Below are 16,829 nucleotides of genomic sequence, written 5' to 3' on the forward strand. Positions count from 1 at the left end.
GCAGCTTAACATCATCTGTGGCACTCTTAGAGTGTAGTCATATCTCAACCCTCACACCCCATATTTTGAAGTACATGTTACTACAAGCGCCTTCAAGGGGGGTACTTATAATTGAAAATCTGTAAACGCCACCCTGAGAAAATAGAGTATGGCCACCCGAGACTTAGCCTGACCATTCAACACCAAAATGTGGTAATCAGTCATGGTGAGCCTGTAAAGCCTGTGGCTATGTAGCTGTATTTATATATGTAACAGTGAGTAGCTAACTGGAAGTGGGTGTTCTAAGACTGTCCATAATCTGTAAATGATGATTCTGCTGTTTCCACCCATTCCGCCGTTTCCGCCATTTCGCTAAATATACCATCACGCTTGTTTACCACACTACACCATCAATGCATAACTTAATTAAATGTCAAATATGTCTGGCCTCCCCCACATCATTATATTAAGCAGTGCCACTATTGCACAACCATTGATATAACTAATTAGCTATATCATCACCACCTTGTTATTTCAATACTATCAATGTATCAATATATCATGGCAACACTACTCAATAATACTAGTAATGGCGTCACCTCTAACTGTCCACCTAGTTAGACAAAATTCTTGAATATCCACTTTATAGCCATCTTCATTTCCAAGAACTTCAGTTTTAATCCTGTCAAATGCTGCATTTCGTTTGAGGTAAAAACAAATCAATTTGCTTATTTCAAAAGCTGTATCCAAGGAGTTATGGCATAGCCTGGATTGCTTGTAGAGCTGGGCAGTACACAAATTTTTAAGTCGATATTTTATAAAATATCACAGTATGAATAACTATCTCAGTATTTTGTTAACACATACAAACATCCTCACACAAGTGTAGTAGTAAGTCATGTTTAGTTGTCTCAAATATAACAAATTACATTACAAACAGTATACTAAGGCTAAGTAATTGTATGTAAACGTTTTTATTGTAGACTGACTGTCACTTCTTCTACAAGTTGTTAGCTAAAAATGGCAGCATGTTAACCTTAGCTGGTTTCAGGCATGTATGTTTATGTGTAACAATGTTCCCAGTTGTGCTAAATGTGCGTTCTGAAGCACTGCTTGATGCACATATACACAGGAACTTCTTAGCCATCAGTGCTAAGACTGTAAACATCTGCTGGTTACCCTTCCACCAAAAAACTAGACTGTCATCAATGTCAAGCTGAGGGGTTTGGAGATACTTCTCCACTTCACAAAAAGGCTCAAACTAGAATTTTCATTTCCTGGGAACATGGAATCTTTTGATCTACTTTTATTTAACAACTCAAATAACTTCCTTCGCTTAGCAGGAGGATCATTTTCACTTGTTTGATCAGTGTCAGTGATCTCACCAGAATCTTCTGGTGACTGTGGCATCAGCAAGGCACAAACTTGCTCTTCATTTAGTGCTTCATCCATTATTCTCTCTTTCACATTTTCCATGTCACTTGCACTCATGTAATCAGCTTTGAAATGAGGATCCAGTGTTGTAACCACGTCTAGCAGCATATTGATTTCATCTTTGTCACAGTACTTATCTGTGAGGGATGACTTGATTCTTTCCTTGTTATCTTTTGTTAGTGTAGTATCATTATCCTTTACAGCCAAAGCTTCAGTGTTAAGGTGATGCAAGAGTGGTTTAATGTATGACACTGTGACGTAGTCTTCCCCAGGTTGTCTGTCAGGTCTGCAAGTGGAGCAAGAGCTTTATTTACCGACTCCAAAACTGCAATGTCTTGCCATGTGGCAATCGGGTGAGCAGTTTTACGGTTGTTACTGAGGACTTGATGTACTGCCTTTTCTTGTTTCAAAACCCGCCCAACCATTGCTTGCATTGATCCCCATCGTGTTGCACAGGACTAGTGAAACAAATACTAACATTACCATTACACTGTTAAGCACAATACTTGTAAATGGATTTGTAAACTATGCATGTTACGCATGTAATCAAATACCAGTGTGTGTATGTAAAAAACCAACCACTCCCAAAAGTCCTACCACATTGTCACATGGCTGATGACTCATGTGCTTGGCTTACAAAAGCTTAGTCATAATATATGTGTAACTAGATTTGTGTGTACCATAGTCATGTACCTATTGTAATTGTCATAATTAAATGTGTGCACTGTATATTATTGTAATCAATGAATGCTGTGGGAGCTCCATCTCTGTTTGCACTCTAGATAGCTCACTTTTCTTCTTACAACTAGAGGAAAAGGCTAACGCTATTTTCTTGCACACACCCACAGCTCGACTCAGTCTTGGGTCATCCTTTAAAGCATTGGTTACTGAAAGATGCAAATTGTGTCCAAAACAGGCCAATCTGGTCATCTGTAGCCTTTCAGCAGCATTGATAACATTGCTTCCACTGTCTGTAGTCAGACACACATGGTATGCTTCTGGAAGACCTCAAGCATCCAGCATTACTTAGATAGTCTCAGCTATGTTCTCACCAGTATATTGTTCTGGTATAAACATGGTTTGCAAACAACGACTGCGTAGCTCCCAGTTTCGAGTGATAAAATGAACAGTGTAACTAATATATGGCTCACTTGTAGCACTTGACCATAAATCTATGGTAGCAGCAAAGTATCCTGCCTCTTTCACCTCTTCTGCTTCCCTTGTCTTAGCATACAGTGCTGGCAGTGCAGTTTGGGAGGAATATTTTTGGCTAGGCAACTCGTACTTTGAATTAAACCGCTCCAGTAATGCTTTGAATCCTTCCTTCTCTACTGTATGAATCGGCATCACGTCTTCAATGCAGTACAACACGATGTTGGTTAATTCTTGCCATATTTTACTTGCATGGCCATATATCACTGCCGACTAGTCAACAACATTCAGTTTTGCCTGTCCTTGAGACCTTTTCAAACTTTTCTCCTTCGCCTTTTTCTTCTCCTGTGCTTCTATACTGCTTCGGGTGGTGTCTCTTGAGATGCGTTGACAGATTAGAGGTGTTCCTGCTTTTTGCTAATATTGGCTTCTTTGTACATCCATGACAGATGGCCTTCTCAGAATTAACTGGCTTCCCATCTTCACCTGCTTTAAACCCAAAATAACTCCACACTAATCACATTGACTTTTCCTTCGAAGCAAGTTCACACATTCTGAGCACATAACCACTCACGTGTCAAAATGTATACTGGTATTTTATGGTATACCAGTTCTTAACGGTATAGCAGTTTCTCGGTATTAAAATTATAGCTCGATATCAATACCGGTACAAGTAAAATACCATCTTATTGATTATATACCGATACCTTCCAGCTCTAATTGCTTGATGGTGTCGCTTATTGCAACATTGAGTGCATGCCCATAGCAATGAGTTAGTACTGTGCGACTTTCATTTGCTCGAATCTGTACCATTTCTACTCCGTGACATATTAGAAGTACCATCATAGCACTGTCCACGACACTGACTATAAGACAAGCTAGCTCATCAATAGCATTAACTATGCTACCTGCATCAATTACATCTACTTTATACAAGCGCAACACATCTTCATGATCTACAAGATGTTCATTTACCCATCTTAAACATATAGTAAACTGCTCTTTATTAGACATGTCAGTACATTCATCTGCGTATAAAACCCATTGTGAGCAACATCTCTACAAATTTGTCTTACAATGTACAAAGCAATTTCTTTTAAGCTATCATTCTGCATACCTGCTCAAGTGTATTTGTTTGTCTTCTTAGCCATCCATGTAAGTATTTCAGGGCAATCGTACGGTCTCAATTGAAGTAACTGGGTAAACTGGCTGTCCAGTCCAGTGTCATGTCCTCTAAAAGCCAGTCCTTGGTGAGCTAAGAAACACAAGTTTTGCAAAATGTGTTTAAATATTGCTCTGTTAGCAGTCTTCTCATAACTGGTTGAAGTATCACAGAGCTCACCAATGTCCTTAACCTGTCTGGGAAATATTTCAATGGCCTCTACAGCTTCTTGATGGCAAGCACTGTTCATGTGTTTCTTGAACTCTGTAACTGCTTCCTTCCAATATGTGAAGCTGCGCTAATGAATGCAGGATCCCTTTTCGTGCTAGCCAGGAACTTCTTCTCGAATTCTGCTGTCATGCAGAGATGACAAAATGCCGCATCAGAAGTAGCATCATAGTGTAGCCATGTGTAAGAGACGCACCATTCAGAACGAAATGATCTCTGATCTTTTCCTTGCACGCCAAATTTTCTTTTAGGAAACATAAAATTCTTTGAAGGATTAGGAGGACAACGAACTTCCTTTGAAAGATCACTCATACCTCATGCTCAGCTGCTGTTACTAAATGACTCGGCAATGTGATTATAGTAAATCGTTCTTATATATATTTTTTTTTTTTTTTTTTTTTGCTTTTTGCCTGTAAACATTGGTCCGGCAGTTGCCGGATCTTCCAGACTTACTCTGATTCCCCTGGACTACAGCCCATTCAAGCTCCCAGTAGGGTGTAATTTGACCTGGAGCTTTGCTATCACTACCTGGGCAACATCAAGCAGATTGATATATTTTATTTTGCACAAAGTACCACTTGAGATGTGAAGAATTCAATCAGTTATTGACAGTTAGGCATCAATAGGTCACCAATTTTGTGAGAATAATTCCAGAATTATAGGATTGTTACAGGCATAATTTTAGAATTATCGGACATCCATGGGAATAATTGGTAGAATTAAGGGGCGTGTCTCTTCTTGAGTAGCTAGAAGGAAAAGTTAAGCTACTATGAATGATATATAGCTGACATTATATCGGAGTGCTGCAAAGTGCTGGCTGAAAAGAGGCTGAAAAGCTTCTAAAACATTGATATACTCTAACAGAACGCTCAAATACCTAATAGAACAGTCAAATTATTTCAAGTTAACAATTTGCAGCCAGTTTTAGTTATCTCCAATTCTGAAACTTGTACATATATCTTCTTGAAGCTTGAAGTCTTTGAATATATTGATTGATATCATTATCTACCTACGTAACTTAGTACGTAGCTAGCTAAATAAAGCTACAACTTAAATACACTAGCAGCCTTAATACACCAATAATTGAAAGTACTTGAATTATTACTACCAGTTATATTATTGTGAACTCTTGTTACTGCACATAGCTTGCTGTAACTACTTATTATGGTTACAAAAAAATGATGTGTAAGATGGAACTCTTATAATGGTTATTAATTAAAACTGCTTATGATCATCTTGAAAACTAAATGACTAGCCACAGAACCAAAGGAGAATTAACAATAGGCTAGATACAAGAATAAAAAAGAATAATAGGAGAATGTTTGAGAAATTCTGGAAAGAATGATAGGTAAAATTTAGAGTATATTGGCATTAGCAGGCCTAATGAGCAGTTTGTTGTCAACAATCCCAAGGACATATAGGTGGCACCAATATACTGTAATTTGCAATTTTTTTGTTGTAAAATAATTTTCGTATTCAAAATTTGTACGAAAATTTCTTACGTGAAAATTTTTACATACCTGTAAGATCAAACTACTCTAATAGAGCAGTCATTCACGTAAATCATATGAAAATATTTTTACACAAAATTGTTTGTACGAAATTACAGTAATTTTGCTGGAGCTCAGTAATTAGCGATTAAGTTAGCAAAAGTACTGAAGTTTACAAAGATTGTACTAATTAAATTTAGACGAATGTTTTGCACTACGACAGGCTGGAACACCAGCAATAGCCTTTAACTGGACTGTTTGCGAAACTATGGCTGCAAGGCTATAGCAGGCTATGTATATTTACTGGCTGCCCACACAATTAGTCAATCATTCTCCACAAAGGGTGAATCCCACTAAAAACACCCTTTGATTAGCTGGCTATGACTACTTGGCTTCCTTTTTCAGTTAATATTGGTATATTGGTTATAGGAACAGGCAAATAATTGGTATTGGTAAATGTGAAAAATGCATATCAGTGCAACACTACCTGATGCACTTGGCCTTTACCTTATACTGCAAGCCTTATAACAAAATAACATAACAGCAGTTAGGTCTCCACAATTTTTGATGACGCATTTTATTTAGAATACCTTATTGGATAAGCCACCCCTTAATAATGATTTTATAATGTTACAGTGCAAGGTGTTAGTGGTAATTATCACTTTTAAAAGAATCATTTTGAATCTTTGAATTAATTATGTATAATTACCAATGAGTACTAACAAATTGACTGCCGTAAAAAATTAATTTGTTTTAAATTACTTACATTCTGCTTGATATGTGTAGCTGGTCTACCATTGTTCTGGAAGCATCCACAAAATCAATTTGTTAATAACAATGACAAAGTGATATTTGAGTGTTTTGCTAATGGAAGTGATACACTAACTATCACATGGGAAAAGAACAGAAAAATATACAAATCGGGCGTTACACAAGTTACAACACACAGTAATGGAGTGAGTAGTAGTTTAACACTGAACGGAGCTAGAGTAGCTGATAGTGGCAAGTATCGATGTAGAGCTACTAATAGTGATGGAAAGAGTGCTGAATCTAATGAAGCAGAGTTGTTAAGTAAATAATTTTATTCTTGGCCAAAGATTACTGTTCTTTGTTTGCAGTTCTCCCACAAATCCTCACCAACCCTGATGATGTCACTGTATTTATTGGCCAGTCAACACAGCTCACTTGTAATGCACTAGGTACTGACATAGTCTACCAGTGGATGAAGGATGGTGTAGTAGTGTCTGGTGCTAACTCAAACATGTTGACGATTAATAACAGAGAGGAATCAGACGAGGGAGTGTACAAGTGTGTGGCTAGAAATAAAGGTGGTCAGGTTGAGTCAACTATTACAGTATATGGTATGTTAGTAATAGCATTTTTTCTTCTACTTTAACATACACTATATATCAGGTCCTCCCACAGTACAGAAACTACCACAACAAGTTCATGTAGTGTTGGGTGAAGAGTTTCAGATCACATGTACTGCTACTAATGATCAGGATGCTCCAGAAAACTTAATGTTCTCCTGGAGGACACCAAAAGGAGTTGAGTTTAATGAAACAACAACTGATGAGGATGATAGTCGTACAGCATCCTCTACTCTTCATATCAACAGCATTACTAATAGTGATGGTGGACAATATAGGTGTATTGTAAGAAATATTGAAGGTGGAGGTGTTGGCACATCACTTACTCTAATAGTTGAAGGTATATTTTCATTACAATGTATAATAACTACATTGTATATTACAGAGAAATCATCACCACCTACATCCTTTAACGTTACTCAAGTGCTCATTAATTCACTGCAGCTGACATGGAGTGTTCCTACTAGTCCTCATGGTAGTATCAACTATTACAATGTATGTTGTCTGTGTCACCTATCATCCTTGATGTCATACAGTGTACACTCAAGCATATTAATACCGTTGTTTATTTCTGTCAATTAGGTGTACTACTACAATAGCAGTGACCAACCAGTACAAGTGGTCAATGTTACCAACTTCACTGGTAACTACACTCTTGACAACCTCAGACCATACACAGAGTACAGTGTATATGTGACAGCAGTCAGGTTGATAGGAACTACTGGTAGATCACTGAAGGGGGAGAAGAGTAATATAGTCTCTGCTAGAACATTAGCTGGAGGTTTGTTATTGAGTGTACCTTGTGTTATAAATAATGTTTGCTGTAGTACAGTAGAGTATTTTCCTTTGTTTGAGTAAGTAGATTTGTTTTGATCCATACATGGAAAAATTATATTAAAAATATTTCTGGTGGTTAGTATTAAATTTAATGATGTACACTATAGCTAGTGCATAGCCAGGTATAGTGTACAGTGTGTGACTATATAGTGTGTAGACTTGTTAACCAATACGTAGGATATTTAGTTGTTAAAATGTAATCAGTGATTTTTGCCACAATTCAAAAGTCCACATCGGTACCAGCAAGACAAGAAGATTACGTATATATTTGCAGCAAATGATACAGCAGAAGAAAAGCAACAAGACTCTTCAAGAAATATGTACACGTTTAAAAATCGAGCGATCTCTGCACACTACAGAAGGATCAAATGGTTTCCTGTCTCTTCTTTATTTCTTTGTATTGTACTTGTATGTGTAAATATCTAATAGGTGTTTAGTGGAGTTTTTATAATGGATTTGTGCAGAACCATCATTAGCAAAAGTGGATAAAAATAAGCCTGAGCTGATAATAAATGAAAATTCATATGTCAGTAATGGGACTATGAGTGATAAAACATTTACCATTGATTTACCAGCCATCAGTTTAGAAAATGGACCATTCAGGTTAGTGTATTGTGTATATTATATAAGTACTTTAATACTATTTTACCTTTTCTATAGTCATCTCTACATTATTGTGGCTGTCAATGATAGTGTGATTAAAAATGTTGAGGAGATATCGACTGAAGATCTTCTTGAAAAGATCAATGAGTCTTCTCTTTTGTATTATGTGGCAGCTGTGATATATTCCTATCAGTACAACTCCAATAATACCATGAGATACATCCTGGGAGCTGGTGATATCACTACTGATCCTGATGGTCATGTGTTTTATAACAGAGACGTTCAGGGAAACTATTATTTCTTTCGTATATTCTCTGCTAACAGTACACAAGAGGTATTTACATTACACGTCAATGTCAAATTTACCTGTCTCTTGTAGAATGAAATATTTACCACTACTATGATTGAATCATGTAAGCACTAGCTATATTTTGTCATTTAATATGTGCACATGACTAATTCACGTAACAGTCCACAGTCAATCATCTGATGGTGGTGGTGGTAGTGGTAGTGCAGTAGGAGTTGTGGTCGGTGTGATAGTGGCACTACTGATCTTTATTGCCATAATAATTGCAGTTATATTATTCCTTTTGTAAGTATACACCTATAGGCTACTAGCTAATAATATAAGAGCTGTGCAATTTTGTTGTAGCTATTACAAGAAAATGTACTTAAAACAAAACCAGAATGACTTATCTCAAGTGGTTCCTAGTGACTCTGGTATTCAAATGAAGGAGAAGGAGATGAAGGAAGATAAGGCCAAGCCTTTGCCTGTAGTTAATCCTGTAGCTTTATCTGCTCAAGGTACTTATTTGTAATTCCAGGGTATGTTCAATAAATGCTATATTGGTATTTATATAGTGCCAAGTGATAATTTACTAATGGAAGTAGTCACATCAGCTGGACAACCAACCACTCTCTTTGTGGAACTACCTTATGCTGATGAGTCAGAGATCACTTGGAAGAAAGATAACAAACCAAGCAACTATCCAGTACTCCCAGATGGTTCCCTGTACATTACTAATACTAACCTTAGTGATAGTGGAGAATATAATGTGACTGCTAGTAGTGCTGAGAGTAGTATGTCTGAGAGGCTTCGTCTTAAAGTGATTAACCCTCAGTTGCCATCTGGTTAGAATTGTGTACTACAACAACGTCATGTTATTATGATAGTGTAGAAATGTCCAAACGGAAATCTATCAAAGTCGATGACTTTCCGGAGCATGTGGCAATGATGAGGTCAAAGAAAAATGAGCAATTTGAAGCAGATTACGAGTCAATGGTAGTCAACATACCTTTCAGCCAACACACTGCTAAACTTCATGTCAATGCATCCAAAAACAGATACAAGAACATTGTACCATGTAAGTAAATTGTACAACTTCCCTATGCTGTAGTTAACATATGTCCCTCCCCCCCCCCCCAAGATGACCACTCACGTGTGGTGCTGAGTCTACAAGGACACAAGCCAGGAAGTGACTATGTTAATGCTTCATTCATTGATGTAAGCTCCAATAGTTATCATCACTACACAGTGTAATGAACAGAATATACACATCTTAGGGTTACAAGGAGCCCAAGGCTTACATTGCTGCACAAGGACCAGTTGCTGACACAGTGGACACTTTCTGGAGGATGATATGGGAAAAAAATGTTGCCACTATTGTCATGGTCACCAGACTAGTGGAAGATGCTAAAGTAAACGTCATACATAAAAATGAATATCAGTTGTAATGATGGATTTTTTTAATTTTACATAACTGAACCATGCTGTCTCCATTTATGGTAAACAACTTACAGCATTTTAAATGGCTGCTTTAAGTGTCAGCACTTGTATAGGCTAGCTAACCTTCTTTGGTAAAATGGCCAAGATATTAAAAACATTAACATTATAATATATTTCTAATTACTGTATGTGTCCCCACAGGTGAAATGTCACCAATACTGGCCCAACAATACTGAACCAGCTACGTATGGTGACTACAAAGTAACAGTATTGAAACAAGAAGAAATAGCCAAATATTGTATAAGAAATTTCACTATTGAGAAGGTGACAATGATACAGTTAACTTATTAGTATACTCTATAGTGTGTTGTGTAGGTCACCAATCAGAAACATGAAGTTCGTTCAGTCACTCAATTCTATTTCACGGCTTGGCCTGATCATGGAGTACCAAAGTACAGCACTGCTCTGTTGGAGTTTCAAAAGAGAATTGATAAACATCACAAACGAAAGACTGGCAAGCCCATGTTGGTACACTGCAGGTAGGATCAAACAGTATTACAGATCAACAGTTGTTACTATCATACTCCAGTGCTGGTGTTGGTCGTACTGGTACATTCATAGCCATTGACAGTGAGATACAACACATCAGACATGAGAATATTGTAGATGTTTACAATTGTGTTCTCAAGCTGAGATACTGGAGGAATTTTATGGTCCAATCATCAGTAAGACATAACCATTAAATGCATAGCCTTATATGGTAAAAGTAATTTAAATGATTATTATTGTAATTGCTATGAATAATACTAATGGTTACATACCAGCTCATGTAGGTCTTCCTACACACCACAGTGGCTCTTGTAAGAATGTTGATGTTTTAATTATGTGACAAGTGTTTGTAATGAAATGTACCATGAAACCACCTAACTTCAAAGCCAAATTCCTGCGTACATATCTTATAAACCCTGTCTGGCCATGGTACATTTAAGTTAAACCATGGCTGGCTATGGTACATTTAAATGTACCATGGCCTTGATATATCTGATGAGGTAACGTTGTTTGTTTTTATAAGAATCCTGGCAGTATTCGATTGTGGGAGTTTAGTATTACTCACGTGATGAAAACAATGAACCCGATTTTGCATTCTACAGCACTCATACGAAGGCGATTCGACACCCTTACCACCCTATGAGTTGACAAACGGAAGTTTAAGGTGAGAACTAGTGCCATGGTTAATTTACAATCGCGTTCCCACGTGTTTGATTACATACCACGCCCACTTTTCGTATATCACGAGGTAACCACTCTACAGCGAAGCTTACCCCTCTGGATGTTTAGAAAACATTGTAAACAGTGGTTAAACAATGTAGCAACTTTGAAACACTTGTTAAATCGCAAAATTGAATGTTTCCGTGATAGGATTTTCCCGTTTATGCTAATAAACGTAACTGCAACGTTACTTGCTGCTGACACATAATCGAATTTTACAAGACTCTCTATATAATAAATCCAGCGGGTTGCCTCGTATTGGCTTGGGTGATTAGTCGCCCACCACAATGGTACATATCAGTTGTATCACGTGCCCTCTTGATTTGCCTGATATGTACACCCACGCTCTCGGGCCTAACGGCCCTCAAGCTTGCGTGTACATATCAGGCAAATCACTCGGGTACATGATACAACTATTACATAAATGTATATAAGAATTATCAGTGTCCTTGTAGTGTAGTTGTAACACAGAACCCATACAGTAGTCCCAACATGATATGTTGATATATTAAATTGGCTGTAGTGCTAAATATTTTATATAAACCATTCTGTAATTGCAATGAGATGTAATCTAGTTTAATGAGTTTCATTGGTTTAGGCACAGTACACACTGATCCACACTGCCTTGTTGGAGTACATTGCATACGGTGACACTTCCATTACTGCTCCAACTAAGAGTGTACAGGATAAAGTCAGTGAGTTATCTGCTGTGGCTCCATCTGCCAAGAAGACTGGATTTGAGTTACAATTTGAGGCATGTAAAATCCTAAACAGATAATATTAGTGTAATGCTATTCTATTATATTAGAAACTGACAAAAGCTAGTCCTAAAGAATCAGAGTTTACATATGCAACTGCTAGTTCTTCTAAGAACAAGACCAAGAATCGTAACAAAAAAATCTTACCACGTAAGAATATTACTATGTGATAACAAAACTTCAGGTATCACTTTGTGTAGCTGATAATTCTAGAGTTCAGCTAGCACCAGTTGGTAACAAACCAGATTACATCAATGCTTGCTACATTGATGTAAGCTGACTTTCATGTTATCTATGTTCTAATAGAGAGTTTTGTGTCACTTAAGGGATATCGTCATAGTAAGGAGTTCATAGTTGGTCCTGGACCCATGGAATCAACTAGTGTTGATTTCTGGAAGATGTTATGGGAGAACAAATCATGTTCACTTATAATGCTGGGGGAGTTGGTGGAGAATGGAGAGGTAAGTGCATCCTGACTTTTATAATAGAGTAGTTTATGATAGTTCACTATCACAGGAGGCTTCGTTCAAGTATTGGCCAGACAAGGGTCAGATTGTTGAGTTTGGCACTTTTGTTATTGAAACTATTTCTGAGGAGCCATTGGGTGAGAGTGTCATCAAGAGAGTTATGAAGATAACTCATGTAGAAACTGTAAGGACATAATATTGATGCATACCTGTCAGCATTGTTGTCTTGATGTTTCATTAGAAAGCCTCCAGGACCATTACTCAGTTACAGTATGTAAGATGGCCACAACAGTCTTGTCCTAGCAGTTCTGTCCCCATTGTTGATATGATTGAAATAATGGAACGTGTCCAGCGTAGAACTGGCAATGGACCCATCATTGTCCATTGCAGGTAAGTAAACAATATTTTTTTATATAGAGAGAGAAATTATTTGGATGAATGTTAAAAGTATTGCTACTGTCCTCAAATATACAGTTATTGTATATTTACTGCATTCTTTTAGTGATGGTGTTGGACGTTCTGGAACATTCTGTGCTCTGGTGGTCAGTATTAACAGGTTCAAGGCTGAACAGATGGTGGATGTGTTCCAGACTATTATAACAATGCGTACACAGAAACCACAACTTGTGACCAATGCTGTAAGAGAAGTAGTAATACAATTTGAATGCTTTATTAGAAAGTTTTCAGTGTTATAAGACATTGTGGAAATATTCAACATAATATTACTGTTTGTATTGTTAACAGGACCAGTACAAATTCATTCACAATGCTCTGATTGCCATGCTGCAACGTTTTGCCAACTATGACAACTTCTCTGAAGGAGCTACCATGTAAATATTTTTTTTGTATTCTGAACCCCACGCTGTAGTAGCAGTTGTATTTTTATATTAGTAGACTTGTTAGTGTATTATTCATTAGTGTTTAACATGAACTCAGTTCATGACAGGAACAGTGTTTTGTACAATATTTTACTAATTATTACTTGCAGCTTACATCTTCTGAACTATTACTTCATTTCTACAAACTGCAAACATTTATGGCGGTCTTTTAGCCTTCTTGTAGGCAGCATTGCAGAACACACAGTGTTGGGCAAGTTACTTTTTAAATGTAACTCGTTACTTATTACATATTACTTGCAACTGAACTATTTAGCTACAGTTACATATTACCCATAAAATAAAGTAACTATAATAATATTACATATTATATTACTTTGTGTCAACAGCCTTAAGCTGTCACGTGTGAAACTACCACCTTATCACATGACATGATTGCGTTGTTGGACAATGTGCAAATCTTGGTTATAAGTAAGAAGCTGGTGAATAAGCTTCATTCAGTAGGCTTCGTTACTTCGTTGTGGCTGGCATTACTCAGAGGATAACTAACGAGATTAGTAATTTCGTTACTTGTAGTAGTAATATTAGACTTGTTACAGTAACTATATAACTGAGGTAATGCGTTACATTTGTAAGTAAAGTAACTTGCGTTATATTACCTGTTTTTATAGCATATTTCGTTATATTACTTAGGTACCACAAAAGTAATAATATTATGTAACGCGTTACTCCCAACACTGAGAACACATCACATGTTTAATTTAATGACATGGGCACAGTACATTTGAGGGGAGGCTGTAACTAATAGTATGATAAAATTAATAGTAACAATACTGATAATTTAATGTTAATACTTAAGACTCCAGTGTCCCTGTCACATATCAATGCATATAAGGTACTGCTGAAGAGCAGTCAATTAATGTTGAAGCTATATTGGCTGCTTGTAATTTTTAAGTGTTAAGACAGTACTATACATAGATGGATCTAGGAGACATTGTCCAGGGGGCAAGATGTTTTAGTGCACAACAATGTTTATTCCAGTAAGAGGATAAGAATGGAATTCTAGTACACTAGGTCATGCATACTTTGGTGTATTATGGGGGTAACTTGCCTTTGTTTATAAAGGGAAGATTTTATGTGGATGTTTTCTTTGTTTATAAAGGGAAGATTTTACACCAATGTCTCCTTTGTGTAGTTAATGGAAAAATTTTACGCAGAGTAAGTGACGTAAAACCCAATGCATGCAATTGCATAGTGTGTGCTTACTAAAGGGAAAATTTTATGCAAGCTGTCATTCAATATAATAAACACTTGTGGTAACTATGGTAGTACTATGACATAATAGACTCTTGTGGTAACCATGGTAACACAGACATTAGGCTCTTGTGGTAACCATGGTAACGCTATGAAATGGATCCTGATGTATCAATGGTAACTAGGGACCCGCCAATTATGCTGGCATAATAATAAGCATAATAGGTACTTAAAAAGCATTGAGCATAAAGCTAGCATAATAGGTAGGCATGAGGCTATTATGCTCCAAAAATTGAGCATTATGCTTTTGAGCAGTGCTCAAAAAATCACCTATTATGCTTTTGAGAATTGCCCATTATTCCCAAAATTATGCCACCATAATTGGCTAATAATGACAGTTTATTCCTGTATCAGCCCATTTTCATTGATGTTTAAGCTTCAAATAGTCTTGAATTTTTAGCTGGTCGCTGTATTAGAGTATTTCATATCAATGTGACTGCTTTATTAGAGTAAATAATATTCGGTGACTGTTCTATTAGAGTTTCTGACTGCTCTATTAGAGTATCTCGATCTTTTTTAACGGAATTATGCAATCTGCAGATTTTCCTACTGTTAAAGCTTTATAATCACCTAAAAATGCTAGCATAATTCCTGATTCCCACACATACCTATTATGCCCGAAATTATGCTGGCATAATCGCCGCATCCCTAATAATAGGCAGAGCACTTTTGCATTACCATAAATTCTTGCTTACCAAATACATATCACAGAAAAAGATCGATATACTCTAATAGAACAGTCAGAGAATAATCAGACATCTGACTGTTCTATTAGAGTATATCGATCTTTTCTGTGACATGCATTTTGACAAGCAAGGATTCAGAGTCTGTGCTTCAGAAACTTACTGTTTTCCCATAAAGTACAAATTTACAAAAACATGCATATGGGAACTGAGGTATAAAATTATAATATTGAGCATAATTTGAGCATAATAGGTAAATATTGAGCATTAATTTAAGCATAATAGGCAAATTTTTGAGCAGTGCAGCATAGCATAATAGGTAAAATAATGAGCATAATCGGCGGGTCCCTAATGGTAACAATTGACCATGGTATTGCAATATTTATGGCAACTCTACAAAACATGCCTTCAAAGGTACAACCTTAATTACAACAGATCATGGCATTGCCGTATCTATTGCAACACTATAAAAAAACACTCCTTTAGACTTATAATTCTATCATGTATATCTTCAATGACAAACCTCTTAAGAAGCTTCTGTGCTAATATAACAATCTGGGTTTAAAGGTATTATAGTAGTGTACTTGTTACCCACCCTTGAAGAAAATGGATACACATATTTTATATGCTTCTAAGCTGCATGTGTGAAGAGGAGGTTGGTCAAAAGTGAGGCATTTCTCTGTGAGTGAAAAGCTCATAATTAATGATTTAAATAAGCCAGCAGTTTATAGTTCTCCTCTTGAAATTTGAAGAATTAGAAGAGGTTGTCAACTTGTCTAAAGTAACTAGCCCTGCTGTAGATTACTCACTGTCTACCTCTATGCATATGCTAGACTGCAGCAGCACTGGCAGGGGCTGCATAGAAGGGAGCATAAAGAATGAAATAAATTCTAGGAAGGTTTCCAGCTGTGGAAGTATGACTCTTTGATGTATGGTACTTACTATACCTGTGTCATTAGTTATACGTAATTTGCAATGCTTAATATATTAATTTTGGGGTAGGGGTGTAGTGACCATACCGAATCCTATCAATGCTGACAGCACTGAGTTGTATGCCTGTCAGAGGCAGATTCCCACAGCCCGTCTTCCTTCAGAAAATTTTCATAGTGTTATACTCATTGTATAAATATCTAGGCTCTAATTATTCAAAGATTTTTGTGCAGTTTAATTATAATTGTGAATATATCCAATCCTATCCCTACCCATGACATAATATTACAAGGGGAACATGGGAAAATAAATGGTTTAGAGTTCCATCTGCATTAAAATCAAGATACTGTAATAGAGTAATCATTACGTTAAGAGTAGTATAGCGTATAATTATAAAATACTATATACTTGATCATTCATCTACAAAGAGTATCTGACTAGGATCTAGTTCATAGTTGAGTTAGGAGAATCAGTATTTTGGTTGTTTAAACAGAAAAGCAGAAGCACCTGTACACCTCACACCAGCAGTGCCTATTGCTTGGACTTTAGACCTTATAGCTACTACTAATTCTGTTCTGTAGCTCAGTACTG

At 36.7% G+C, this 16,829-nt stretch overlaps 1 protein-coding gene and 1 pseudogene across 1 annotated transcript in view; one reads left to right on the forward strand and one right to left on the reverse strand.

Annotated features, from left to right (window-relative positions):
* Positions 1-13,467, forward strand: part of LOC136267016 (receptor-type tyrosine-protein phosphatase S-like) — a 151,370-nt gene extending 137,903 nt beyond the window's left edge. Inside the window, exons 10-34 of the mRNA XM_066062066.1 lie at positions 6,232-6,516; positions 6,564-6,806; positions 6,859-7,155; positions 7,201-7,310; positions 7,398-7,596; positions 8,117-8,255; positions 8,313-8,589; positions 8,635-8,668; positions 8,727-8,847; positions 8,908-9,059; positions 9,117-9,386; positions 9,434-9,619; positions 9,683-9,759; positions 9,819-9,953; positions 10,183-10,305; positions 10,357-10,520; positions 10,571-10,706; positions 11,849-12,004; positions 12,059-12,158; positions 12,209-12,279; positions 12,335-12,469; positions 12,525-12,659; positions 12,717-12,865; positions 12,978-13,113; positions 13,220-13,467. Coding sequence (XP_065918138.1) covers positions 6,232-6,516; positions 6,564-6,806; positions 6,859-7,155; positions 7,201-7,310; positions 7,398-7,596; positions 8,117-8,255; positions 8,313-8,589; positions 8,635-8,668; positions 8,727-8,847; positions 8,908-9,059; positions 9,117-9,386; positions 9,434-9,619; positions 9,683-9,759; positions 9,819-9,953; positions 10,183-10,305; positions 10,357-10,520; positions 10,571-10,706; positions 11,849-12,004; positions 12,059-12,158; positions 12,209-12,279; positions 12,335-12,469; positions 12,525-12,659; positions 12,717-12,865; positions 12,978-13,113; positions 13,220-13,309 — 3,920 coding nt within the window. The 3' untranslated portion in view covers positions 13,310-13,467. The remainder of the gene's footprint in view (positions 1-6,231; positions 6,517-6,563; positions 6,807-6,858; positions 7,156-7,200; positions 7,311-7,397; positions 7,597-8,116; positions 8,256-8,312; positions 8,590-8,634; positions 8,669-8,726; positions 8,848-8,907; positions 9,060-9,116; positions 9,387-9,433; positions 9,620-9,682; positions 9,760-9,818; positions 9,954-10,182; positions 10,306-10,356; positions 10,521-10,570; positions 10,707-11,848; positions 12,005-12,058; positions 12,159-12,208; positions 12,280-12,334; positions 12,470-12,524; positions 12,660-12,716; positions 12,866-12,977; positions 13,114-13,219) is intronic.
* Positions 550-3,680, reverse strand: LOC136266483 (uncharacterized; annotated as a pseudogene).
* Positions 13,468-16,829: the final 3,362 nt, after the last annotated feature.

The sequence above is a fragment of the Dysidea avara genome, chromosome 9 (genome assembly GCF_963678975.1).
Source record: "Dysidea avara chromosome 9, odDysAvar1.4, whole genome shotgun sequence".
Classification (NCBI taxonomy): Eukaryota; Metazoa; Porifera; class Demospongiae; order Dictyoceratida; family Dysideidae; genus Dysidea; species Dysidea avara.